General features: G+C 40.2%; 3 protein-coding genes, 1 long non-coding RNA gene and 1 other non-coding gene across 5 annotated transcripts; 2 read left to right on the top strand and 3 right to left on the bottom strand.

Moving 5' to 3' along the window:
• Positions 1 to 597: 597 nt before the first annotated feature.
• LOC108830475 (uncharacterized) lies at positions 598 to 6004 on the top strand. Its single transcript, XM_057004541.1, has 2 exons — positions 598 to 1138; positions 1643 to 6004. Exon 2 carries the CDS (start codon positions 1649 to 1651, stop codon positions 3722 to 3724), a length of 2076 nt encoding a protein of 691 aa, XP_056860521.1. The 5' UTR covers positions 598 to 1138; positions 1643 to 1648; the 3' UTR covers positions 3725 to 6004.
• Positions 6005 to 7478: 1474 nt separating this feature from the next.
• On the bottom strand, positions 7479 to 7585 carry LOC130510357 (small nucleolar RNA R71). Its single transcript, XR_008944029.1, has one exon. It is a non-coding gene; the product is annotated as a small nucleolar RNA R71 (small nucleolar RNA).
• Positions 7586 to 7715: 130 nt separating this feature from the next.
• LOC130509952 (uncharacterized) lies at positions 7716 to 13332 on the top strand. The gene is given in 3 exon segments (XM_057006280.1): positions 7716 to 9968; positions 9970 to 11532; positions 11563 to 13332. Coding segments are annotated over 3 exon segments (4449 nt in total). The 3' UTR covers positions 12196 to 13332.
• Positions 13333 to 16107: 2775 nt separating this feature from the next.
• LOC108830477 (uncharacterized) lies at positions 16108 to 20913 on the bottom strand. The gene is made up of 2 exons (XR_001946192.2): positions 20019 to 20913; positions 16108 to 16362 (listed from the first exon to the last, which is right to left on the bottom strand). It is a non-coding gene; the product is annotated as an uncharacterized LOC108830477 (long non-coding RNA).
• Positions 20914 to 23013: 2100 nt separating this feature from the next.
• LOC108830474 (tetraspanin-8) lies at positions 23014 to 26143 on the bottom strand. The gene is made up of 2 exons (XM_018604065.2): positions 23869 to 26143; positions 23014 to 23514 (listed from the first exon to the last, which is right to left on the bottom strand). Exons 1-2 carry the CDS (start codon positions 24373 to 24375, stop codon positions 23209 to 23211), a joined length of 813 nt encoding a protein of 270 aa, XP_018459567.1. The 5' UTR covers positions 24376 to 26143; the 3' UTR covers positions 23014 to 23208.
• Between the last annotated feature and the right edge of the window lie 323 nt (positions 26144 to 26466).

Genomic DNA, 26466 nt, shown 5'->3' with positions numbered 1-26466 from the left:
ATCTACAAGGAGAGAACCAAAGCCTTTCATGACAAGAACATTTTGAAGAGAGAGTTAAGAGCAGATGATCAGATACTCCTCTACAACTCTAGGCTGAAGTTGTTTCCAGGGAAGCTCAAATCAAGGTGGTCTAGACCTTTTAAGATCAAGGAAGTTAAGCCTTATGGGGCAGTGGTTCTTTGGGATAAGAATGGAGGAGAGTTCACAGTGAATGGACAAAGAGTGAAGCTCTATTTGGGTACTACACCAAAGGAAGATGGATTCTACACCAAAGGAAGAGTGAAGCTCTATTTGGGTACTACACCAAAGGAAGATGGATTCTCAATTCCACTTTCTGAACCCACCTCAACCTAGTCTCAAAAGAAGCAAAGTCAAGCTAGAGACTTTAAACAAGCTCACTTGGGAGGAAGTCCCATGTCTATCCTTGTAAATATTGCATTAGGATTTCTTTTTCGAGTTGAAGTGAAGTGAACCTTAAAGAATGGGTACCATGGATAGAGAAGACAAGAAGCTAGTGTGGTATGGGTTGAAGAGAAAGGTTAGCTAAAAAAAAAAAAAAAAAGAAAGAGAAGAGAGAAACAAGAGGACCGGACTGATGGGACCGGAGTATGCAACCCGGGCGTGACAGCATGATAAGTTCGTCCATTTGGACCGGGATGTGAGGACCGCGCAATGCAACACGGGCGTGCAGCTGGGGACCGGGATGATGCGACCGTGAGATGCAACACGGGTGTGCAGCTGGGGACCGGAGAGAATGAGACCGGGATCATGTACCCGGGCGCAAAACCGTACGGACAGCACGCTGGTATTATACCGCTCCAACCCGCGTCCCGCTTCAGACCCGCCTCCCGCTCCACGACCCGCGTCCAGGTAAGTTTTCTTCTCTTTTTCAACCCAGACCCGCATACCCACGACCCGACCCAAACCAAAACCCCTTCCTAACCTAATTTTCGGCCTCTCCCTCTCATTTCTTGATCTTTCACAAATCTAAAAACCTCTCTAGCCTCCAAGAACCAAAAGCACCATATCTCACTCAAATCTCCACCAAATCAATCCATTCTTTTTCCTAAATCAAAGTCTTTCTCCCATTAGTCTACTTTCTTGAATCCTTTCTTCATTTTCCATCATCCATAGCAAGGTATGAGTTCTTTAAGTTCAAATTCGTAACTCTCATGAACCCTAAAAATTTGAACTTGAAATTTGAGCTTCTTCTTGCTAGATTCTTGTAAAATAGACTAGGGAAAGCTTATATATCATGCAGGGTAGTTGATTTCATGGTGAAATTGAGATTAATTTGAACTTTGAGAAATTAGGGTTCATGAGATTTGGGGGTTTTTCAAAAATGGCTTGTTTTAGGATATTCTTCGAGTAGATTGAATGCTAAGTTGGTGGAGAACTTAGATTTAAGGTTGATTTCGTGCTGTAGAGTGATTGATCAAGAGTTTTGCTGATTAGAGATTCTAATTGTTCAAAAAAAAAAAAAAAATTTTTTTGAACATGGGATCCTCTAATTTAGTTTACAACTCTTGTTTTGCTTAGCTATTAATTTTAATTGGGTTTTCTGCAGCTGAACTCTTTAGCTTTGATCATTTCTCTCTCTTTGATCCTTTGCTCACTCCTTTCCAAGGTTTTACTTTTTCAGGTACCAATGGCAAAACAAACTCAAGCAGAGATAGAGACTAAGAAGAGGAAGAATGCTGAGAGAGAGACTGCTAGAACAGGGAAAGTGTTGGGTTCACAACCTGGTTCCGAGGAGGAACGTAGGCAGCAAGCTTTAGCCATGCTCAAGAAGAAAACACAAGCCAAGACAGATGGCAAAAGAATTGCTGCTGATGAGAGTGCGGCTGACATTGCTCACAAGCAAGCCCCTCCCAAGAGAGCAAGAGCGCCAAGGGGTCAAGGTGGAGGAGCTCTTGTATTGGAGAAAAGCAACCAAGAAGCTAATCTTACCATTTCAACTCAAGCTCCAATACCACAGCCAAAACCACCTACTAAACGGCCCACTTCTCAGTTAGTTTGTGAGGAGGTGCATCAAGACCAAGTCCGTAAGGATCAGCAGTTGAGAGCAAAGCAGAAGAAAGAGGGCAAAAGACCAGTGGTTGAAGAGAGTGACAGTGAAAAAGCTGAGGATCCCTCTCCAGACAGTGATGAGGATCATGGCCCTCCCAAGAGGAAAAACTTCAATGCTGGCAGAGATAGGAAGAAGAAACCCACAGAAGCTGAGTTGGTGGAGCAAATGAGGAAAGGTATTGCTTGGCCTCCAACAAGATTTGTGGACAGGTCCTTCTTACAGGCGTTGTATCTTGATGATGATGTTAAGGAGATGCTAGAGTTCATGAAGATAGGCAGCTTCTATTCAGTGGCTTACCAAACTTATCCCGAGGTCTCTTGTCAGTTCTTATCTACTCTTGAAGCAACATTTCACACGAAGAAGATTGCACAGCAAGGTTGGGGAAGAATCACCTTTAAGATCGCTGGTCAGTCTTACACCATGTCCTTCACAGAGATTGGAGAAGCTCTTGGCCTCCATGATGGGGGGAATCCAGCTCTTCCTCAGCTCACCAATGCGCCAAAAGGCAAAGGAATCGAAGACCTAACTTGGAAATTGATATCAGGGAAGGGAAGAGAGGGTAGGAAAGACAGAAGCACAGCCATCAAGCACCCTACCATTCGCTATCTCCACAGATTCCTTACCCACACCTTGTTCTACAAGAAGGAGGTGAGTAATATCGCCGGAGAGGAATTGAGATTTCTTCATCAAGCTGTCCAACACTATGCCTCCCACCCTCAGTTACCCATTGTCCCTGATGACTTCTACAGTGATTTTGGTATGGTGGGATACTTTGTGACGCGCCTCATGTACTATAAGGATTGGGCTTGGACAAACCGCGATTCAGAACCTCAGATTGGGATCGGTGGCTGGATAACCCCACTACTTGGTTACTTGGGGATTGATTTGGGAACTGATAAATCAGGTCCAGCTTACTTGAATGGAAAGTACCTCAAGAAGGTCCAATTCCTAGTAGGGACATTAGATGGAAGGTGTGTCTACTCATACAAGAGACTCAACAAGAAAGCTGAGATTGCTCTTCCCAACCACCCACTCACCACCTTGACAAGTCCGGGTGCAATCAGGTTCGATATTGATGAGGAGCACTTGCTCAAATGCCATGGAGCACTTGGCCCTGTGACTCAAACGCCAACAACAGGAAGCAGCGAAGAGGTATATCTTCAAGGGTACACAAGCAAGGCTACTGAACACCTTTTTGGCCCTCCTCGCTACAAGTTCGACCAGTTCACAGGTGCTTTACCTCTTGGCCCCCTTCGCGACGCTCATGATCAGATCAGTACCCTCCAGAGGTGGAGCAGAGCTCAGGATAGAACCATTTACAAGCTCACCAACAAATGTAAGGAACTGAGAAGAACTGTGAAGAGACAAGTTAAGGCCTCAGCTATTTTCATGAGAAAGGTGACTGATGTTTTGACTAGAGGGGCTGTAGCTGGATGTAAGGCAGAGGACTTTGACATTGATGCTCTCATCACGCCCCCACCTCAGCCACTCTATGACCCATCCGCACCAGAATCAAGGGAGCAGTCTCTCCGCCGCTTGAGAAACCCACACATCTTCCCTTCAGAATCAGGAAACAAATCTCCTTCTCTCGACACCACTGATGAAGATGACAACTCCGAGGGCGAGGCATCAGCCTCTTCTCACGGTCCATAGAGGTACTCCAACACCTCCATTGTATATACCATTTTCATCTGCATTTAGATTTTATTTTGGTCATCTCTCTCCACTTTTCACACAAGAGACTGTGTGAATTAAGTGTGGGGGAGGTGCGAGTTGCTAATGTTCTTGTGTTTTCTTGTCATTTAGCATGCATTGTATATAGTTATTGCATAGAAAGCCCATAAAAATTTGAAAAAATTGAAGAGCACAAAAAGAAGCATCTAGTTGCATCATTTGCATTTCATTTTAGGATTGAGTCTAGACGCATTCATATAGGTTGCATTCATGCATAAGGGGATGATTTTACCTTGTAAAGATGCTCATGCTAAGTTCTCATTTTGGCAACCTTTGTAATCATGACAACTAGATTGAGCATTCTCTTGATAGCTTGTAGACTTTGTGCCTTGAATTCTCTTCTTGAAACTCATTGGATTGTTTGAAACTCTCTCTTTGAAGATTGCTCCTGTCTTATTTAAACTCAATGTCTCTTGCTTATGGTCATTTGTGTGCTGAGTCATGGCTTATACACACTTGAATTGTCCCATGCTTTTTGCCAATCTTTTTGACAAATTCAAGTGGCACTCCACACCCTGGACCCAAAGCTTTCTTTCAAGCCTTCATAGATTGTTGAGTGAGGTCTTTTTGGAAAGCTTTGCATGTGCATAATGTTGAGAGTATCGGGGTCGACAATGCTTAGTCTCCATTTTAGCTAGATTAAACACATTTTTGTCTAGCACTTAGGATTGGGTGGTGAGTGTTGTTGATTTTATCTTTGGGAGTAGGGTTTGGTTAAGAAAGAGAAGATTAGACTTTTAGAACTCTAGAGTGATTATCTTGTCTCAAGGGATAGTAATCTGTGATCCTTAGCTCAAATAATTAATGTCTTGGCCCCCCCAAAAAAAAAAAGAAATCAAATTAAAAAAAAAAAGAGAATAAAAAATGATGAAAAAATGAAAAAAAAAGGGGGCTAGCAAAGTTTAGAAAGAGCTAAGTTGAATCTAAAAAAAGAGAAGATCCCTTGATTGACTCCATAAAAGAAAAGAGTTCTATTTAAAGAAGTGTTTTGAGTTCTTTGGGATATCTTGGTGAGTGATGAGAGTTGGGTTTTGGCATTTGAATTTGAAGTTTGAACTTGTATATGTATGGGGAAGGGTAGAACAATGGAGATTGAGCATTGTATGCATGAGTTGATCCCTTTCTTAGAAATATTATGTGCATTACCAAAGCTACTTTGTTTTGAGAGTAAACCACCTTTAAAGATTGTTTTGAACTTCTTATTTCATCATTGAACAAAAACATTTCCTTTCCAAACCAAATGACTTGGACCTTTTGACCATTTGCAAGATTTTCTATTGAGTTTGCTTAATGATTGTTAGAGAGTTGTTGGATTTGGGTTTGTGGAATCATAATGATGAGTGTAGAGATCAAAAGAGTTGAATAGGCCTAGAGAAGTTAGAGAAGAACGGAAGTTTTGCTCTAGCTAGTTGTTATGATTATGCAAGGTTGTTAGGATGAGAGCTAAGAAGAGCATCTTTTGGTTATGAAATCCCTGTTTTCAAACCTCTCCTCCTTGGTTCTTGAAAGTTTACTTGAGGACAAGTAAAGGACTAGTGTGGGGGACTTGATATCTTGCATATTTACATGTTTTTAGCTTCCATATCTTATGCATTTTGATCATATAGCTTAGATTTTAGTGTCTTTAGGATCCATATTGCATTCATATGTCCCTATCAGGTGTTGGAGCATACTATGAGATGATGTGAAGTGTTTAAGAGCTCAAAGATCCAAAGGAGGTGAAGAATGAAGCTCAGCAAACCAAGTACTCTCTTAGACTCGACTAGACCGGAATGTCGAGACCGGAGTCACCATGCCGGGCGTGGAGAGACAGGACCGGATTGTGAGGACCGGGAAGTACACCCCGGGCGTGAAGCCATGGACCGGGATGGAGGACCGTGAAGAGCAAGCCGGGCGTGAGGCAGGACCGGGATGCAGGACCGTGATCACCATGCCGGGCGTGAAGAGAAGAGAGTGTGGTCGAGGCTGGTTTTCTCAAACCGGTCCGGTTCGACCCAATTCGACCTTGGGTCATTTTAAACACTATTTTGAAGTTCTAATTAGCCCTATACAAAGGGCATTCTAGTCTTTTATCATATGTGTCTCTCTTTACCCTAAACCTAAGTATAAATACTTGTAATCTCCATTTTGGAGAGATTATCTTATTTTCTCTCTAAGAAACACAAAACCTTTTGGTGAAAGTTCTTACCTTGAATCAAATCATCATCTTCTTGTGTTCTTGAGTGTTTATAATTTCTTATTCATCTTTCTTAAACATGATTAAGCTTGGAAACCTCATGGGTTCAAGAGTAATCATGGTGATTAGTGAGTAGATCCACTTTTGGATTCATGGGTTAGGGAGATTAAGGGTGATTAGGCTTGATCTAAGGTGTTTAGGTGTAGATTCTTCTTATTCCTTGCTAGTAGAGTGTTTTTAATGCTTCTTTAGGGCTGGCCTCTCTAAAGTTGAGTTCTAGACATTTTCCACCTACAAAGTGTTCGATGAAATGTCTAAACCAACTCTCCTAAGCTTTTAACATACTCTACCAAAGAGATTTGTTGGTAAAGGTGTTAAGATGACTATTAGACTTATTTTTAATGATTGCTTCCTAAACATTCAACCAAAGAGATTTGATGCTTGAGTTTTGGAAGCAAATGAGCATTCATCTAGAGATAGAGTTTGTTTAGTCTTGTGTCTAGGTCTAAGGTAGATAGATTGATTGAAAGCTGGCACCTTAGTTTGAGTTTGATCACCCACGGTCTAAGTCCCTTAACCCATGAGTCCTCTCATCTCATAATCTTAAGAAAGTCTCTTGCTTTATTGCATTTCTAGTTTTATTCTAGTATAATCTCTTATCATATCTTGATAGCATTTAGCTTAAGCATGGTCATGCATTCCTAGTGGTTCATGTTCTCTTAGAATTGGATTGACATCCTTTATACTTCAGCATTTGAATAGGATCTTAGAAAAATCATGTTATCAAATTGGCGTCGTTGCCGGGTTCTAAGTTGATTGTGACATTGGGATTTAGTAACTTGCTTGAGACTAAATCATTTTTATTTTCTATTGTGATATTGATTCTTGCCTCTTTTCTCTCTTTGACTTTTCAAGTGTATGAACTTGAGGAGTAGAGGTTCATCAAGCCTTGCTCTCATTGTTGAAGACATTTCTGCACTTGAGAGGGAGATTGTGAGAAGAAGAAGGGAAGAAGAGCAACAGGCTCACATTCAGAGGTTGGGGTTTGACATGGAGAACCTGCCTCAAGATAGAGCTGCTGAAGATGGTCAAGGAGCTGCCAACCTTGGACCACGACATCCACAGCGCCAAGCTAGAGCAATTGGTGCCCATGATCAGCCTAACATCCATGGAAATAGGGCCGGCATTAGAGCACCAGCTGTGGAGAACAACAACTTTGAGATCAAGTCAAGCTTGATCAACATGATCCAAAGCAACAAGTACCATGGGCTTGCTTTGGAAGATCCTCTAGATCACTTGGACAACTTTGATCGGCTGTGTGGCACCATCAAAATAAATGGTGTTTCTGAAGATGCATTGAAGCTTAGGCTGTTTCCATTCTCTTTGGGAGATAAAGCTCACACATGGGAGAAGGGTCTCTCAAGAGATAGCATCCGAAAATGGGATGAGTGCAAAGAAGCCTTGCTCACCAAGTTCTTCTCTAACTCAAGAACTGCAAAGCTTAGGAATGAGATTTCAGGATTTCAACAAAGGAATCTTGAAGGTTTTGGTGAAGCATGGGAACGATTCAACAGCTACATTGCTTAGTGTCCTCATCATGGTTTCACCAAGGAAAGCTTGCTTAGCACCTTCTACAGGGGAGTTCTCCCATCTTGCAGAAACAAGCTTGACACAGCTAGCAATGGTTTCTTCCTGGGCAGAACTGAGCAGGATGCAGAGGAACAGGTGGAGAACATGGCAAAGAGTGACTCAGTTTACAATGAGGAGTATGATAGAGCCAGCAGAGGTGAGGATCAGCAGACAAAGAAGGATATCAAATCATTGCAAGACAAGTTGGACTTGGTTCTTTCAAACCAATCCAAGAAGGAGCAGGTTAGCTTAGTTGGTGATCCTAATCAAGAGGTTCCTCCTAAGGTGAATGAGGTTGATGGTTTGGAAGGGCAAGAAGAGCTTTGCTTCATCAACAACAATGGTACATGGTACAGAAAGGAGCCTAACTTTCAGTACAACAACTACCAGCCGAGGTCTTATCAAAACAACCAGCAAGGAGGATACCAACCTAAGCAAACCACTCAACAAGGGAACTATCAGCAAAGGCAAAATGCCCCTCCTGGTTTTGGTAACACAAATCAGTCTACTCAAGCTCAAGGAAGCTCATCTCAGTCCAAGGCTCCTGATTCAAACATGGAGTCAATGTTCAAGCAGATCATGGAAGCTCAGTCTAGAGTTGCAAAGGATATTGGGCATGAGTTCAAGACAGTGCACTCCAAGATTGACAGTAGCTACACAGAGCTAAACAACAAGATCAGGGCTTTGGAGAGCCAATTTGCTTCTATGAACTCTCAGCCTAGTCGCCAACAAGGAACCCTACCTGGAAAACCTGAGCAAAACCCCAAAGAAACAATGAAAGCAATCACTTTGCGAAGTGGTAAAGAGTTGCCTCCAAGAGTACTCACCAAGGATGGTGAGAAACAGGATGGGGAGGTTGCCATCAACATTGATGATGAGGTAGTTATTGTTGATGAGAAGGTTGATGAGGAAATTCTGGAAAAGATTGTGGAAGCTAAGGGTAAAGGAAAGGTTGGAGAGGAGAAGAGAACAGTGAAGCAAGGTGGAGCTACATCAAAAGATACTTCTTTTGTCCCTCCTCCCTATGAGCCTAAGTTACCTTTTCCAGGAAGATTCAAGAAGCAACTATTGGAGAAGTACAAGGCACTCTTTGAGAAGCAGATGAGTGAAGTGCAGATTACAATGCCCATCATAGATGCCTTCATGCTTGTTCCTCAGTGTAGCAAGTTCTTGAAGGATGTTGTGGCTGCTAAGAAGAAAGAAATGGAAGGAATGGTGGTTCTTACTCATGAGTGCAATGCCATCATTAAGAGGTTGACAATCCCTAAGAAGCTAAAAGATCCAGGAAGCTTCACTCTACCTTGTGCCATTGGTCCTCTGATGTTTGAAAGGTGCCTATGTGACTTGGGAGCTAGTGTTAGTCTCATGCCTTTATCTGTAGCCAAGAAGCTTGGGTTTAGCCACTACAAGAAGTGCAAACTCTCCTTGGTGCTTGCTGATTGCTCAGTGAAATTTCCCATTGGAATTTTGGAAGATCTCTCTGTGATGGTGGGAAATTGTGAAATCCCTACTGACTTTGTGGTGCTAGAGATGGATGAGGAAGCTAGAGATCCTTTGATCCTTGGAAGACCATTCTTGGCCACAGCAGGATCAATTATAAATGTGAAGGAGGGCAAGATTGATCTTCACTTGGGTAAGGAGCACATTCTCCACTTTGACATCAATGAGATAATGAAGAGGCACACCATCCAAGGGCAGATCTTCTACATAGAGGAAATGGAAGCTCTAGCTGATGAGCTGCTTGAGGAGTTAGCACTTGAGGATCCTCTACAGCATGCCTTGACAGTTGATAGAGGAGTCCAAGTGGTTGAGAACAAGGAAAGTGATGCTTATGGAAGGATGCTGGATTCACACAGAGGGTTTGAGAGTGAGGATCAGTATGAGGCGCTTCAACAAGTGGTTCATCAAGAGGCAGCATCCACTCAACAAAAGGACAGTCATCAAGAGGATTGGGATGAACTCAAAGCGCCTAAGGTGGAACTTAAACCCCTTCCCCATGGTGTAAGGTATGCTTTCCTTGGCCCTAATGAGACTTACCCTGTCATTGTGAGTAGTGAGCTTACTGAACTTGAATTGTCTCAACTGTTGAGTGCACTTAAGAAGTTTAGGAAAGCAATAGGGTATTCTCTAGATGACATCAAAGGGATATCACCTTCTTTGTGCATGCATAGGATACATCTAGAGGATGAATCAATGACTTCTATTGAGCATCAAAGAAGGTTAAACCCTAATTTGAAAGAAGTTGTAAAGAAGGAGATTCTCAAACTCTTAGATGCAGGTGTTATTTACCCAATCTCAGATAGTAAATGGGTATCTCCTGTGCATGTGGTTCCAAAGAAAGGTGGTATCACTGTTGTGAAAAAATGATAAGAATGAGTTGATCCCCACTAGAACTGTAACTGGACATAGGATGTGCATTGATTATAGAAAGTTAAACTCTGCATCTAGAAAGGATCATTTTCCATTGCCATTTATTGATCAGATGCTTGAGAGACTTGCAAACCATCCTTTCTATTGCTTTCTTGATGGGTATTCAGGGTTCTTCCAAATCCCTATACATCCCAATGATCAAGAGAAGACGACATTCACATGCCCCTATGGTACCTTTGCCTATCGAAGGATGCCATTTGGGTTATGTAATGCTCCAGCCACCTTTCAAAGGTGCATGATGTCTATCTTCTCTGATCTCATTGAGGATGTTGTGGAGGTATTCATGGATGACTTCTCTGTCTACGGATCTTCGTTTTCTGCTTGTTTGTCCAACTTGTGCAGGGTCCTACAGAGATGTGAAGACACCAACCTTGTGCTGAACTGGGAGAAGTGTCACTTCATGGTCAAAGAGGGGATTGTACTTGGACACAAGATTTCAGAAAGAGGCATCGAAGTGGACAAGGCTAAGATTGAGGTGATGGTTAGTCTACCTCCACCAAAGACTGTGAAAGACATAAGGAGTTTCCTTGGCCATGCTGGGTTCTACAGGAGATATGTCAAGGACTTCTCAAAGGTTGCTAGGCCAATAACCAAGCTGCTATGCAAAGAAGCCGCTTTCAGCTTTGATTCAGATTGTCTTGAAGCTTTCAAGGAGCTGAAGAACAATTTGGTCAATGCTCCTATTGTTCAACCACCTGATTGGAGTCTCCCCTTTGAAATTATGTGTGATGCAAGTGACTTTGCTGTTGGAGCTGTTTTGGGGCAGAAAAAGGATGGCAAGACTCATGTGATCTACTATGCTAGCCAAACCTTGAATGATGCTCAGGTGAAGTATTCCACAACCGAGAAGGAGATGCTAGCCATTGTATTTGCCTTTGAGAAGTTCAGAAGCTACTTGGTTGGGTCAAAGGTTATTGTCTACACTGATCATGCAGCTTTGAGACACCTATTGGCCAAGAAAGATGCTAAGCCAAGACTTTTGAGGTGGATCCTTTTGCTTCAAGAGTTTGACTTGGAGATTAGAGACAAGCCGGGCATTGAGAATGGAGTAGCTGATCACTTATCTAGGATGAGGATTGAAGGTGAAACCCCCATTGATGAAGGGCTTCGTGAGGAACAGGTCATGGCCATCAGGGCAGTGGTTGCAGTGTGTGAAACGGGCAAAAAGCTTGAAGAGGTTAAGGCGTCTAAGGAGAAGGAGCCTTTGTATGCAGATTTTGTGAACTACCTTGTCACAGGAAAGGAACCATTAAGACTTGAAGGTTATTCCAAGAAGAAGTTCTACAAGGAGTTGAAGAGGTACTATTGGGATGAACCTTTTCTTTTCATCCTTTGCAAAGACCATCTCTATAGAAGGGCAGTGGCTGAAGAAGAGGTTAATGGAATCCTACAACAATGCCATGGTTCTTCATATGGAGGGCATTTTGCAACTTTCAAGACAGTGGCTAAGGTTCTACAAGCTGGATTTTGGTGGCCTCATATGTTCAAGGACACACAAGAGTTCATCTAAAGGTGTGATTCTTGCCAACGGAGAGGGAACATCACAAAGAGGAATGAAATGCCTCAAAACCCAATTCTTGAAGTGGAGGTATTTGATGTTTGGGGAATAGACTTCATGGGACCTTTCCCCTCTTCTTATGGCAACAAGTACATCTTAGTGGCTGTAGACTATGTGTCTAAGTGGGTTGAAGCAGTTGCAAGTCCTACAAATGACTCAAGAGTGGTGTTGAAGATGTTTAAGAGCATCATTTTTCCAAGGTTTGGAGTTCCTAGAGTGGTGATAAGTGATGGAAGCTCACATTTCATCAACAAACTTTTTGAGAATCTTCTCAAGAAGAATGGAGTGAAACACAAGGTTGCAACCCCTTATCACTTTCAAACCAGTGGTCAAGTTGAAATCTCTAACAGAGAGATCAAGGGTATCCTGGAGAAGATTGTGGGAGCCAAGAGGAAGGATTGGTCAGACAAGCTTGATGATGCACTTTGGGCCTATAGGACAGCATACAAGACACCATTGGGAACCACCCCTTTCAACCTTGTGTATGGGAAAGCTTGCCATCTACCAGTAGAACTTGATTACAAGGCATTGTGGGCTGTGGATTTGTTGAACTTTGACATCAAGAGTGCAAAAGAAAAGAGAAGATCCCTTGATTGACTCCATAAAAGAAAAGAGTTATATTTAAAGAAGTGTTTTGAGTTCTTTGGGATATCTTGGTGAGTGATGAGAGTTGGGTTTTGGCATTTGAATTTGAAGTATGAACTTGTATATGTATGGGGAAGGGTAGAACAATGGAGATTGAGCATTGTATGCATGAGTTGATCCCTTTCTTAGATATATTATGTGCATTACCAAAGCTACTTTGTTTTGAAAGTAAACCACTTTTAAAGATTGTTTTGAACTTCTTATTTCATCATTGAACAAAAACATTTCCTTTCCAAACCAAATGACTTGGACCTTTTGACCATTTGCAAGATTTTCTATTGAGTTTGCTTAATGATTGTTAGAGAGTTGTTGGATTTGGGTTTGTGGAATCATAATGATGAGTGTAGAGATCAAAAGAGTTGAATAGGCCTAGAGAAGTTAGAGAAGAACGAAAGTTTTGCTCTAGCTAGTTGTTATGATTATGCAAGGTTGTTAGGATGAGAGCTAAGAAGAGCATCTTTTGGTTATGAAATCCATGTTTTCAAACCTCTCCTCCTTGGTTCTTGAAAGTTTACTTGAGGACAAGTAAAGGACTAGTGTGGGGGAGTTGATATCTTGCATATTTACATGTTTTTAGCTTTCATATCTTATGCATTTTGATCATATAGCTTAGATTTTAGTGTCTTTAGGATCCATATTGCATTCATATGTCCCTATCAGGTGTTGGAGCATACTATGAGATGATGTGAAGTGTTTAAGAGCTCAAAGATCCAAAGGAGGTGAAGAATGAAGCTCAGCAAACCAAGTACTCTCTTAGACTCGAATAGACCGGAATGTCGAGACCGGAGTCACCATGTCGGGCGTGGAGAGACAGGACCGGATTGTGAGGACCGGGAAGTACACCCCGGGCGTGAAGCCATGGACCGGGATGGAGGACCGTGAAGAGCAAGCCGGGCGTGAGGCAGGACCGGGATGCAGGACCGGGATCACCATGCCGGGCGTGAAGAGAAGAGAGTGTGGTCAAGGCTGGTTTTCTCAAACCGGTCCGGTTCGACCCAATTCGACCTTGGGTCATTTTAAACACTATTTTGAAGTTCTAATTAGCCCTATACAAAGGGCATTCTAGTCTTTTATCATATGTGTCTCTCTTTACCCTAAACCTAAGTATAAATACTTGTAATCTCCATTTTGGAGAGATTATCTAATTTTCTCTCTAAGAAACACAAAACCTTTTGGTGAAAGTTCTTACCTTGAATCAAATCATCATCTTCTTGTGTTCTTGAGTGTTTATAATTTCTTATTCATCTTTCTTAAACATGATTAAGCTTGGAAACCTCATGGGTTCAAGAGTAATCATGGTGATTAGTGAGTAGATCCACTTTTGGATTCATGGGTTATGGAGATTAAGGGTGATTAGGCTTGATCTAAGGTGTTCAGGTGTAGATTCTTCTTATTCCTTGCTAGTAGAGTGTTTTTAATGCTTCTTTAGGGCTGGCCTCTCTAAAGTTGAATTCTAGACATTTCCCACCCACAAAGTGTTCGATGAAATGTCTGAACCAACTCTCCTAAGCTTTTAACATACTCTACCAAAGAGATTTGTTGTTAAAGGTGTTAAGATGGCTATTAGACTTATTTTTAATGATTGCTTCCTAAACATTCAACCAAAGAGATTTGATGCTTGAGTTTTGGAAGCAAATGAGCATTCATCTAGAGATAGAGTTTGTTTAGTCTTGTGTCTAGGTCTAAGGTAGATAGATTGATTGAAAGCTGGCACCTTAGTTTGAGTTTGATCACCACCGGTCTAAGTCCCTTAACCCATGAGTCCTCTCATCTCATAATCTTAAGAAAGTCTCTTGCTTTATTGCATTTCTAGTCTTATTCTAGTATAATCTCTTATCATATCTTGATAGCATTTAGCTTAAGCATGGTCATGCGTTCCTAGTGGTTCATGTTCTCTTAGAATTGGATTGACATCCTTTATACTTCAGCATTTGAATAGGATCTTAGAAAAATCATGTTATCACATATCACTTACTAACATTAATGTTTCAAAGTTAATGTTCCGCTTCTCACACTCAAATAATATATGTTAATATAGCAATAACTGTGAATGATCATGGGTTACCTGCAAATTTGTGTATGCTCATTGAATAAATTAGGTTAGATAAAATAATATGTCTGTAATACAAATTTTTTAATTCCATAAGTTATATATGTAATACAGATGTTATATGTCTCATAAGTTGATATGTGATTTAAGTTGCTTGATGATAAAGTTTTTTGTTCTAATTGTTGTCTTATAGAGTAATAAGTGTGATCTTAAAAGTCTGATATTAAGTTTCTCTTGTGATTGTTTATGATTTTAAGTCGGATATTAAGTCACTCTTCTGATATGGCTTGTATTTATCATTAAGTTGGTGCTTAGATATGCCGACTTGTTCTGTTTAAGACATGTTCTTGTAAATTTGTAACAAACCAAAGATTTTGATCATTGAATGTAAGAAACTTGAGTTAAACGTAAGTGATATATAAGAAACAATTTTTTTTCACAAATGTACGCCCTTGTAACAATCACCAAATACACTAAACACAAACATACATGCTTGAAAATATCACAAACGCTATAAACTTAACAAACGTAAGTGCTTGTTACAAACAATACATACTTGAGTTGAACACTTTCTTTTATGGCTTGACAGAATATAGGTTTTAAAGCGTAGATGTATACATTAATTTATGTTTCTGAGTCAAAACGTAAATACTTTTAACAATATTATTGCATGTTTGATCATGTTGTTTGGTGTATGCAGGTTATTGAAGAATCATTGTCCTGCAAGCCAACCCGCTAAGGCCCGTGTAATAGGCGGGAAGGGATTGGTCAGCCATTTTAAGGACCGCGGTGGTCCGATCCGCTGAGACCCGCATGAACTGATCTCGTTGCGGGGCAGGTCAAACGAGCGCGGAAAAATCCATTTGCCAACAAAAGTTGTTACTTTGCATCCTTTGGTATTCTTTATCAAATACTAAACTAGTTTAAATTTGTTATATTTCAAACAATAAGAATTGTGTTTTGTGATGTTAGTGTATAGAGGTGAAATTTTTGTTTTTTAGTGGTTATAGATGAATTTCTTACAAACTATAAAAGCATGTACTACCTACACTTTATATATGAGTCTAATGATATAATCAGCTAATAATGTGATTAGATGTGAATTTTTCATGTTGTGCTGTTTTATCGAGTTCAAGTTAATATAAAGAAATGATGTTGTGTGGTTTTTAGTGTACATAGGTGAACCATAGCTGATTTAAAGCATCAGTTATGATCAAAGCCATTTTATTATTCTAATTGCATTTCCGTTTGTGATAACCATAAAAAATGTCGTAATAAGGTTTTATGTATATAAGTGATATATATCTTCTAGGGATTTGTTATGTTAGTTCATTTAGTGTATATAGTGAACTTCTTGCAACTTGTAAATTTAAAATATCAATCTACACTTTAAATCCGAGTGTGATAATATTAGCCAGTTAATGTGTTTAGAAGTGATTGTTATGTTATTTTACTAAGTTTAGGTTAATCTAAGGAAATGATTTTGTTTGTTTTTAGTGTATATAAATGAACTGAAGCTACCTTAAAGTATTAGTTATGATCACAGTTATGAAAGATGATAATTAGCTCTCTCAATTTGTCAATAGAGAAATAGAATACGCACGAAATCATATGTCCATGTTTACATGATATGGTTTAATAGGTTCCTGACTACCTATAACAATATTTATAAGCATATGAACAGTATATGATTAAGTGCATTTGTTGCTTATATAGGTGTTCTTTTGGTTTGCAGGAGTTGGCCAATGTGATCAAAATGTATACTAGAAGTCTTATGTTTTCTTGGTTCACTACATAGTTAATGATAATGTAGATAAAGTAAATATTACTTCCATTATGTATGTTGAATGACAGTGGAATACATGATAAATAAATAAAAATTAATTATAGAGCAATTTAGGCTAAAAACAAAGGAAGATGGATATATTAGCAGAACGGCAAAGACCGAAAAATTGATCTGACGCGTCATCAAAATAGGAGTGAAAAAGACGATCCTACCCCTGACGCTTCAGCAATACCCTTCTCGGTTGTAGGCTTCTAGGGTTTCAGTTCTGACAAAATATATTTACCTAGATTTGGCAGGATAACATAAAGATTTCGTTTACATTATAAGTAATTGCATCGGTAAAAAAAATTATACAGTGTTTTTGAGATAAGTTTGACGCAAACGGCACACTTGTACACGAAATCTAGCAATAGATTTCTCTGTGATTCGTGTACGAGAAGATCTAGGTAAAATATGTGGGCGTCTATAAAAAGTCTTACACGGTCTCTCCATTTCAGGGAAACGCAGTAGATCTAAATGTTAAAAAGGTGATGGATTTATTCTTTTTATTATGCAGCTTTAAATGTGTAAAAGCGATTCCGTTGATATGTCTGTCTATTAATTTTTGTCGAGCATTAAATCTATGTTTTTCAAATGATTGAATCCTTCGATTGAAACTTATTTATATATTGTTGTGTATCTCAAGATATGGGTCGTGTTTTTCGAATCTGGCGTGGAGATTGGAAGAAGAACGGTCAAGAACAGTGGCACTTTGTCCCAAACCATCAAGATTACGGCTTCGCTATGTACATGGATTCCCCTGAAACCTTAGAGGTCATCGATGCTACGGTTAGGGAAAAATACATGCTCGGTTTGGCTACTCCGGTTCTGATAACATACGGGATGCCTGACTGGATGATGTTCCCAAGTGGACCTTCACCGCCGATAACGGTTGCTACGACATCTGACCTTGTCAGTTTAATCACCCGGAGGCCCCCACCTGCTGAGATAACACTCTTGTTAAATCTGGAGCAAAGAAAATTGCTGAGTTTCAATTCCTGTCTCGTTCTGATTTCACGAAAGGTTCTTCAACCTACATGGTCGGTGCTACTCAGGATGAAAGATCTAGAGCAAGTTACGAGGGTAAGTGATGTAAAAGATTATATGTTCTTCACATACTATGCTCCTCTATATATTATACTAATATAATTTTATTATTTCAGGCTTGGTTTTGGGTTAAAGGCTTCTTACGAGTGAGAGGGTTATAAATGAGATATTTGGAGAGAAAGAGATGCTTATCCTCCACCCTGTAGCGCTAGAAATGATGCTTATCCTCCACCCTGTAGCGCTAGAAATGGGATATGCGGACAGGGTTCTGCGAACCCAAGCATCTTCCGGGGTAGTCCAAGGAGTGGAGATCATTCAACTTGATGATGATGATGATGATGATGAGATGGTGGATGCTTCTCAGATGGATAGGACAGGGAATGGAACCGTAGTAGGAACCAGAGGTATGTATCATTTTCTAACCGGCTAAAAACATATTATCGTGTTGATTAGGTTTCTTGGAAGGCTAGTTAGAATCCTTCACCTCTACCAAATTTTATAATAAGGACCAACTCATACCGCTTTTTGTTTGCAACACATGAGCGATCGTTCCTTTTAAGCCTCAGCCCCTAACACGAATCCCCGCCGCAGAAGCACCATCGGTGCTTTAGGATGTTGAGTTGAATTTGTTGGACTATCCTCAGTTCTACAACGTTCAAAGGGATGGTCGCCTTGTCACAGCTGACTCAGCATTCTGGAACGAGATCATTGAAGAAAATTACCAGTCTGTGGAAGGGGTTTTCCTCATTGCCAACAACAACAAAACCGAACTAGGACTAAGTCAAGGGGAATCCTCAACTGGGTCCACTGCTATAATTTGCAATCAGTTAGGACCAGCCATGGCACCCAGGGAGCTCGGAAATCAAGGTATACATCTTGACTACATATTTTCAATAGTCTTGTAATTGTTTACTACAACTTAAAAAAACTAAGTGTAGCTTCTTACTCAGACAACGGAGCTAGTGTTGTGGAGGGAGCTGCTGGAACAACAATAGAGAGGCTCAACAACACTCTTCCCGGCCCAACACTGACTCTAAGTTTGGCATGTGTCTCAAAGGAACCCGATGCCCAGCCACGCCCTACTGCTAATGTGGACAACACATCTTCGGAGGAGAGCGATACAGAGGGTGGGTTCTGATTTAAAAAGACCATCAAGTTCTATGTTTAATATGTTTGTATTCCACTTAGTATTTCTGAACTCGGGTATTGTAAGTCTTTTGGACGGTTAAGAGAAAGTATAGAGTTATAATTTTTTGTGACGACGACCAACAAAATTATATATATATATATATAACAATCAAGGCATAACCAAACAGTCATCCTAACCGGAATAAACATTCATACAACTGCTGTCGATGCATAAAAATGTGTTTATCAATAAAGACATCAGGTAGAAAATGATGGTCACAAACACTGGGTCACAACAAACGCTAAGCAATTCATCACTTGTTCAAACGATAAGCTACTTTCGAAGCTTGGTAGAAAATGCCGCAACGACTTCAACAATCTTAGTAATGTCTTTCTTCATGTCCAGAACGTGTTCCTTGATTTCAATCAGGTCATTCTCCATTGCCGACTGCTTTATGGTCAATGCTTCTATCTCCTCCAGTATGGCATCATTAGCCCACTTGAACACGTGGTTTTCACCAAAAATTACTCCACATCTGTAGAATCTGCGACCAGGGTTTTCCTTGGTTTTCGATGTTAAACCACTGTCAATGCTCCACACAGGCACCTCTGAGGAATGCCAGGGCCCAGTTCCATGGCCATCTCCAAAACCTATCGATAGAACATTTCCCACCATGAAAGAGTCAAATTAGTTCAATTGGTTTATCAGAGGCATTAATTAACATACTAGTAATTTGCAAGGTGAGTTGACTGTGCGGATTGGTCTTCTAACTTCCTTCTTTTTGACTGAACTTTATCTTTAGTAGAAGAAGCTTCACACCATTTCTGATCATGGCGAAGCTCCAACCATTGATGCTCCAATGTGAACTTCACCTTGTAATCATTGTAGAAAATCTCGTGAGCCATCTTCAAAACGTTATTCTCGTTCTGTCCACTCGATCTCTATTTCATTGCAGCTTCATAACAGCCAACAAACTTACACACGCCCTCATTAATCGTTCCCCACATTTGTTTACACTGCTTTGGCTCTCTCTTTTGCAAACCAGCCAGATTTGGACTTGCAACAAAATAAGCAGCAATTCGTTTACAAAACGCAATTGCTTTCTGCTCATTTCCAACCAGTGGATCTTTGGAGGTGTTTAACCAAGCACTTATGAGCACACCTTCTTCTGTTGGTGATCATTTACGTCTCACTTTACGGTCAGATACAGTCTCTGCATCTTCGCTGCCATCTTCAGTCCATTGTGAACCGAACACATAGGCATCCAACGCAGAGAGTTCTATACTAGGCTCACGAGGGACGGACTTATAAGGGTGTTGAGTGTTTGGTTGTTGACTGTTTAAGAGGTTTTGACTGTTTAAGAGGTTTTGAAAGCTACAATGTTGACTATATGGATCCATAAACATGTCTAAAGGAGAAGGAAAGAATAAAAGAGAAGGAAATAGCTGGAGAAGGGATTAGCTTTGGAGAAGGAAATAGCTTTTGAGTCAAGTTTTATAGTTGTTAAAGTTTTTAGTTGTTAAAGTTTTAAAGGCAATTTTAATGTTGTTAAAGTTTTTTAGTTGTTGAAGTTTTAAGTTGTTAAAGTTTTTAGTTGTTAATGGCAATCAATATCTTTACCTAAAACTAAAACAACAACGCAAACTAAAAGTAAATCACTTCAAAGTCTATTTAATTCCCAACCTAATCAATATCTAACAACCATTAAAAGAAAACCTACTTACCTCTTCCCAGCTGTGAAATGAAAGATAGAAGCTTTGATGACATTGAATCCGTTGCCTTTTGTGAGAGTGGGTTCTGTAATGAATGAAAAGACAAACTCAGCAACTTTCTTCCACGCACATCCTCAACCGTCACACAACAAACAAAAAAAAGTAAAATTAAAATCTTGTTCTCTGTAAAGAGAAACAAAAAACAAAAAACAACAAGAATACACATGGGGACTCTGTTTCTATCTAAGAATACGAAAACAAAAACACTAATCTCATCATCATGACTTGTTAAAATCAAACTACCCAAACTCTGTTTCTATGCAAAAAAACTTCATTTTTTTCAACAGTCACACGAAGCTTAAGCATCATCACTAGTTAAATTCAACCAAGGAACCCAAGATTATCATCATCACTTGTTAAAATCAACCAACACTAACTCGGTTTCTATGCAAAATATTTGATTTTTTTTCAACAGACACACGATAATCTACTAGTAAAATATTTCACCTTCCTCAAGATCATCATGCAAAATCATCATCGACATCAGTTTTTACAAGTTATTTTTCTACCGAAAAGGGATGTTTGTACTTATCTTGCCTCTTGTATGACTTTCATCCTTTCCTCGATCTTTTCTTTCTCTTGAAGCTGATTCCTCTGAAGAATATCATTTTCTCTCCTGATCTTTATCAGAGCTTCAGAGCATGGGAGAGAAACGACATCGACACGTAGTGACGGAAATGGCAAATAAAGTGGCCATCAACTTCATAATCGACAGAGAATCGACAGAGAAGAAGATCAACATATTTTCAATGGAGAAAATGGAGAGATCGAGCTTTGGAGGAGGAAGAGAAACAAAACTGATTTCGGGAGAAAACCCGAAGAAGGAGAGAGAGACATTAAGCTGCAGTCGAATATTAATGTGCCACGTAGGAATCCTTACCAATCCTTATAATCCCAATTTAAACACCGGTTTTCTCTTTTCTTTTCCTTTTTCATATTTTTTTCCTCTTTTTTTTTTAAACCCGGTGTAAGAAGCCCTATGGACCTGGCTAAAAATTAGTCTTCACCTTTCACTACTGGCTAAAAAATTACTGCAGTTGAAAAAGAAAAAAAATACATCATCATAATATATATATTGATAATTTTCTTACAAATACATTTTTTTTAGAATGAAAATACTCATTCTTAGATATTTAAACAATTTTTAAGTTCTTTACAAAGGGGATAAGATGAAAATATACATATTTATATTTTTTGATAATTTTTAAAATCACTGAAACTTTTAAGATGAAAAGACATAACCTTTAACATTTCTTTAATGAGATTAGTTCCAATACGCAACAATTGGAATTTTTTTTAAATAGTAAAATATCTCAGGAAATTAATGACTTTTATTATTTTTCCACTATTAAAACAAATTATATTTTAAAAATTAATAATAAGAACCCCATGTTGAAAGGTTGCATCTTTTCATAAAAAACTGAAATTAGTTTGTTTTTTCGACATCGAACTATTGAAAAAGTTATAAAAAGTAGCTAAAATATCCCAATAAATATATTTATAAAATTATTACTTTTAAGGGTTGTGTCTTCTCATTAAAAAATTATATTAAAATAAATAATAATAAGAAATCTCATTTAATGTTGAAGGGTGTGTCTTTTCATTAAAAACTGAGATTAATTTTGTTTTTCTAACATGCAAATATTGGATTTTTTTCAAAAAATATTAGTCAAATATTCCAATAAGTGTCTTTCTACAATTAATATTTTAGAGTTATATCTTCTCATATATAAAAAAACATTTTTAAAAAATTGTTAACATATCTTAATAAGTGGTATTAATATATTTGTAATTTTGTTACAACCAACCTACAAATAAATATATAGATTTTAGTTTTATCAATAAATAAATATAGTTGCATGCAAGATCTTTTTATGATACATATTATTTCCCTATTGACAAATTGTATAAAATTTAATATATATTTTAAGAAATGAGTTCCCGTGCGATGGGGTTCCTTTCCTAGTATTTTATAGTACTAATAAACAACAAACTTTGAATATATAACAAGAAAAATGTCAACATAATATAAATGTTTTCCATGACTTAAAATAAACTTGGTTTAATGCCAATGTGATAGACAGAGATCCATTAGAACTAGTCCGATATGCTGAAAGTGAGTGTCAAGCTTGGTTTAATGCCAATGTGATACCGCCAGTAGTACAAGAGAGTACTATACAGGAACCCCAAGTCATAAGCTTGGGATATGTTTGCTTACTGGATGGATCATGGATAGCGCTTGCTCAATTTAGTGGATGTGGATGGGTCTGGTTGGACAGTGGGGGAAGACGTAACTCATGGGTTCACACAACTTCCCCAGAAGAGAATCAGCTCTGTACTCAGAAGTGGAAGCACTGAGATGGGCGATGGAGAACATGCTTCAATATTCAACATGCCAGAACTTCGGAACAGACTGCAAAGATTTGATCGCAATGATCAAGGAACCTCAGGCTTGGCCAAGTTTTGCTACGGAATTAGAGAGGATAGAGACACTGCTCATATGCTTCCCGGACTTCAAGATTTCTTATGTTCCAAGAGCGCATAATCAGATTTCAGATATTTTAGCTAACACAGCTAGATCCTTCCATAGCAAGTTACATTTTGTTGGTTATTCTATTCCGGTCTGGTTACCCAGACCACCTCAAGCTTGAGTAATAGAATAGCCGTTTGCCGTTAAAAAAAAAAAAAAAAAAACTTGAAAACACTCATGTGTTTGAAAATTTATTTTGCTTGTGAATTCATACTCTTTTAGTCTTGTTTCACATTCATATTGAAATTCTACGAATGAGTTGCTCGTTAATTTTTGTTTTGACGCAGTCGTCTTAGAAGACGTTCTTAATTCCTTCCAATGCTACAGCCTAGATCTATGTTAAAGTTATTTTTACAAACGAGGCTTCTCTGTTCCTCAACGAGTAGTTCAAAAAATCATAGTATGGTTAGAGAAAAATGAGAAAAAGAACATATAATTAAACAATATCATGGTTTAGCCAGAACACACTAACAAGTATCATAAGAGAGCTGTACAAGCAATAGGTCTCAAAACACCAAGATGTTAAATCCATAAAAACATAAAAGCAAACTCCAGCACTGCGTGTCATAAAGAACAATGAACGAATCTCTGTTCTAAAACACTCAAAAGCCTTCAAGGCTTATATCCATAGCCATAACTGTCATCTCTCTTGTTGTTCCTAAAAGCACAGCAACCAACAGAGTAGACAATGATAAGGAAGACAAGGACGATGATGTTCACTACTGCAACTTTCTTCCATGCGCTCTTGACGTTGTCGAGAAGACCCGCCTTGCAAGATTGGCAATCGAAGCAGAGCTTGTTTGGTGCGTTGTCCCAGCTTTGGCAGTCTGGATTAGCATGTGGTCCAGCCGTCTTGGTCCAGTTTGTGGCACTTATGTAAGTAAATTGGCATTGTTCCGAGGGTTTGCAGCAACCAGACTATAACAAAAAAAAACAAAGATCCGTTGGTTAGTTGCAGCTTAAGGCAGAGCAACATTCAGAAAGAGGATCTGCTCTCATGTCTAAAATGTCATTAGTCCATATTCACAAAACAAGATTCCCAATTTTTGAAACTTATTGCTAAAAATAAAATGTTTAGATTTTTTAAAGGGAAATTAGAACAGAATCAAAAGTTCTGAGAATCAGAGAAAAAGTGACTTTAAAGATCAAAAAGTTTGACCTGATCGCAATCTTACCAAACCTAAAACCCTAAAAAGCAGAGGCACTTTAAGACAGTAAGGAATCAGATCCATGATTCCAACCAAAACTAAAGCATATATAAGAATCGTTTACCTGAAGGGCAGTAAGATGTTCGTTGTAGAAGTTGGTGACAGGAACATTAACAAGCTTAGCTTCAAGCTTAGAACAAACCTTGCTGTCAACGAGACAACTCCTAATCTTATTCCAGTTCTTGTCGCTGTCCACACGTTTCTGCAACCAGTTAGAGTAATCTCCAAGTCTATACTCTTTATACCCTCTCCCAGAAACCTTCTCGCCTGCGCCTTTGTTAGTAACGACAAAGGCGAAAACCGTTACGGAGAAGACGAGGAGAATCAAGAGGAACATGACAAAGAGGTAAGTCCAGAGAAGCCATGTAACTCTGCAACAGGAACCAATCAAACCAGCGATTGCTACAACCATGAGGAAAACTCCGAGAGCGATCACGGGTTTGTCCAGGAAACGCTCACACTCCGTTGAGCCGTTTTGGCTGAGCCAGATTCCTCCAGCTAAGATGGGAATAGAGAGGAGGAAGACGATGAAGTTGAGTATACCTACGAGGTTGTTGCTACAACGAACCATGGTTTCAAGAAGTCGAAATTGGAGAGAAAGTTTTAGAATTTAGGGAAACACTAGAAGCGAATTTGAGAGGATGTTTGGTGAATTGACGAGGGGAAGGAAGGAGAGTTAATATAAAGAGAACTGAAACGCGTGAAAGGAAAGAAGTTTCCGGGACGTTTCCGTGTTGCCTGATGATATTATCTCTTCTCCTTCTCTTACTAAGTAGGTGAGAAACTTAAGAGACTCTTTAAGCTTTCACGCGCTTTATTGCGAGTGATGGTGGTTTTAAGATTAGCCTAAGGTGATTAGGACTTGCACTTAGTTTAATTATTTTTCTTTTGTCTTTTTTGTAGAGAAATTAGGATCCATACCAAGACATTATGCCATATTTAACAGCTTACCAAACGTCTACTTTGTGGGAACCGAAATTCGCACTGTCGATTTTAAGTAAGTAAATCGGAGGAAAGCTAAGTAAACCTAACTTTCCCTGAAGGTCCGGATTCTCTGCGACAACCAACGACAAGTGATCAAATAAATGCGGAAATGTTTTATTAAGATTTGAGACTGGACCTTAAGGAAGGCTGCCTACGTACCCCTTTCGAGGATCAAGTCGGACGTAGTTCAGTTGGAGTTGTTTGAACAAGAGATCGAACTGCCTGGCGGAGTTCGTCTAGTACGAGCGTTAGTCATAGAAACGGGCATGTCGAGAATAATGCCTAGGGTTTCTATGTGCGGAACTCTATGTACAACAAGGGTTTTGTTAAGAGTTGGGACTGGACCTTGAGAAAGGCTGCCTACGTACCCCTTTCGAGGATCAAGTCGGACGTAGTTCAGTTGGAAAGATTTGAACAAGAGATCGAACTGCCTGGCGGAGTTCGTCTAGTATGAGCGTTTGTCATAGAAACGGGCGTGTCGAGAATAACGCCTAGGGTTTCTATGAGCGGAACTCTAAGTAAAAGGATTGTTAGATCCTTCCGAGAGAGACAGGAGCCTGCGGACAAGATGAAAATAGAACGAGAGGCGGCCGGACGTTCTAGGTCCTACCTTGCTAGTCTACCGCCTAAATTCTAAGTTCTTAACCTAACAGGAGCTTTCTAGGTCTCCAATCTCGGATTTCTCTCTCTCTTAATGATTTTCGCTCTGCCTTTCTTCCTCTCCCAAAGCTCCTTTATATACTCCTTCTTATGACGGTCTATTCTCCTCCTGGGCCGCAAGGCGGGCTTCTTTCCATTTTCGTCGGCTTTCATCGGGAAACTTGACATTTATCTTCGGGAAACTTGACATTTATCCTTCCGGAAATTTAGCATTTATCTCGCTATGCAAAGATAAACGTAAATCGTCGTATCTATCTCAGATAATCGTAAACGGACTGTCCGATCGTGTTTAGTCCCTTTCGGGCCGTTTCCAGGACTTCCGTGGTTTTCTACGATCTCTCCGGAAGTTCTTCATTCATTCGTAGAGTTGAGACGAGTGGTGTCTTAAGATAACCATCGCTGTTTCGTACGAAGAATTTAAGATCTTCCTTCCGGTTGATACCTTACGAGTTTCCGAAGTGTTTCCGACGGTCTTTGATTGGAGTAAGGACTGGAGTTTCGTACACGGAATCTCGATGATTCGTCCTGCGAGGACTTGAGAAAAACTCAAAGTACAAACTTCAGACCGAAGATCGTTATCCGAAGACCCGAGCCAGCACGGGGCTAGCCGCCCGGCGGCCATGGCCAGCACGGGCGGTAGCCGCCGGCGGCCACGGCCAGCACGGGGCTAGCCGCCCGGCGGCCACGGCCAGCACGGGCGCTAGCCGCCGGCGGCCACGGCCAGCACGGGGCTAGCCGCCCGGCGGCCACGGCCAGCACGGGCGCTAGCCGCCGGCGGCCACGGCCAGCACGGGGCTAGCCGCCCGGCGGCCACGGCCAGCACGGGCGCTAGCCGCCGGCGGCCACGGCCAGCACGGGCGCTAGCCGCCGGCGGCCACGGCCAGCACGGGCGCTAGCCGCCGGCGGCCACGGCCAGCACGGGGGCTAGCCGCCCGGCGGCTACGACCAGCACGTGCGTCTCGACGAGGGCTTCGATTTGATATGTTGATCGTTTTCTGGGTCCTCACGGTTTGAGAGA

This window comes from Raphanus sativus, chromosome 3, assembly GCF_000801105.2.
Source record: "Raphanus sativus cultivar WK10039 chromosome 3, ASM80110v3, whole genome shotgun sequence".
In the NCBI taxonomy this organism is placed as follows: domain Eukaryota; kingdom Viridiplantae; phylum Streptophyta; class Magnoliopsida; order Brassicales; family Brassicaceae; genus Raphanus; species Raphanus sativus.
The sequence above is the reverse complement of the archived record's forward strand: the minus strand, read 5'-3'. Positions and strand labels throughout refer to the sequence as shown.

Coding starts and splice junctions, on each gene's coding strand:
- LOC108830475 (XM_057004541.1), top strand. CDS start 1,649: ATGGCAAAACAAACTCAAGCAGAGATAGAGACTAAGAAGAGGAAGAAT.
- LOC108830474 (XM_018604065.2), bottom strand. CDS start 24,375: ATGGTTCGTTGTAGCAACAACCTCGTAGGTATACTCAACTTCATCGTC. Junction 23,515..23,868: donor AACATCTTACTGCCCTTCAG/GTAAACGATTCT, acceptor TTTTTGTTATAG/TCTGGTTGCTGCAAACCCTC.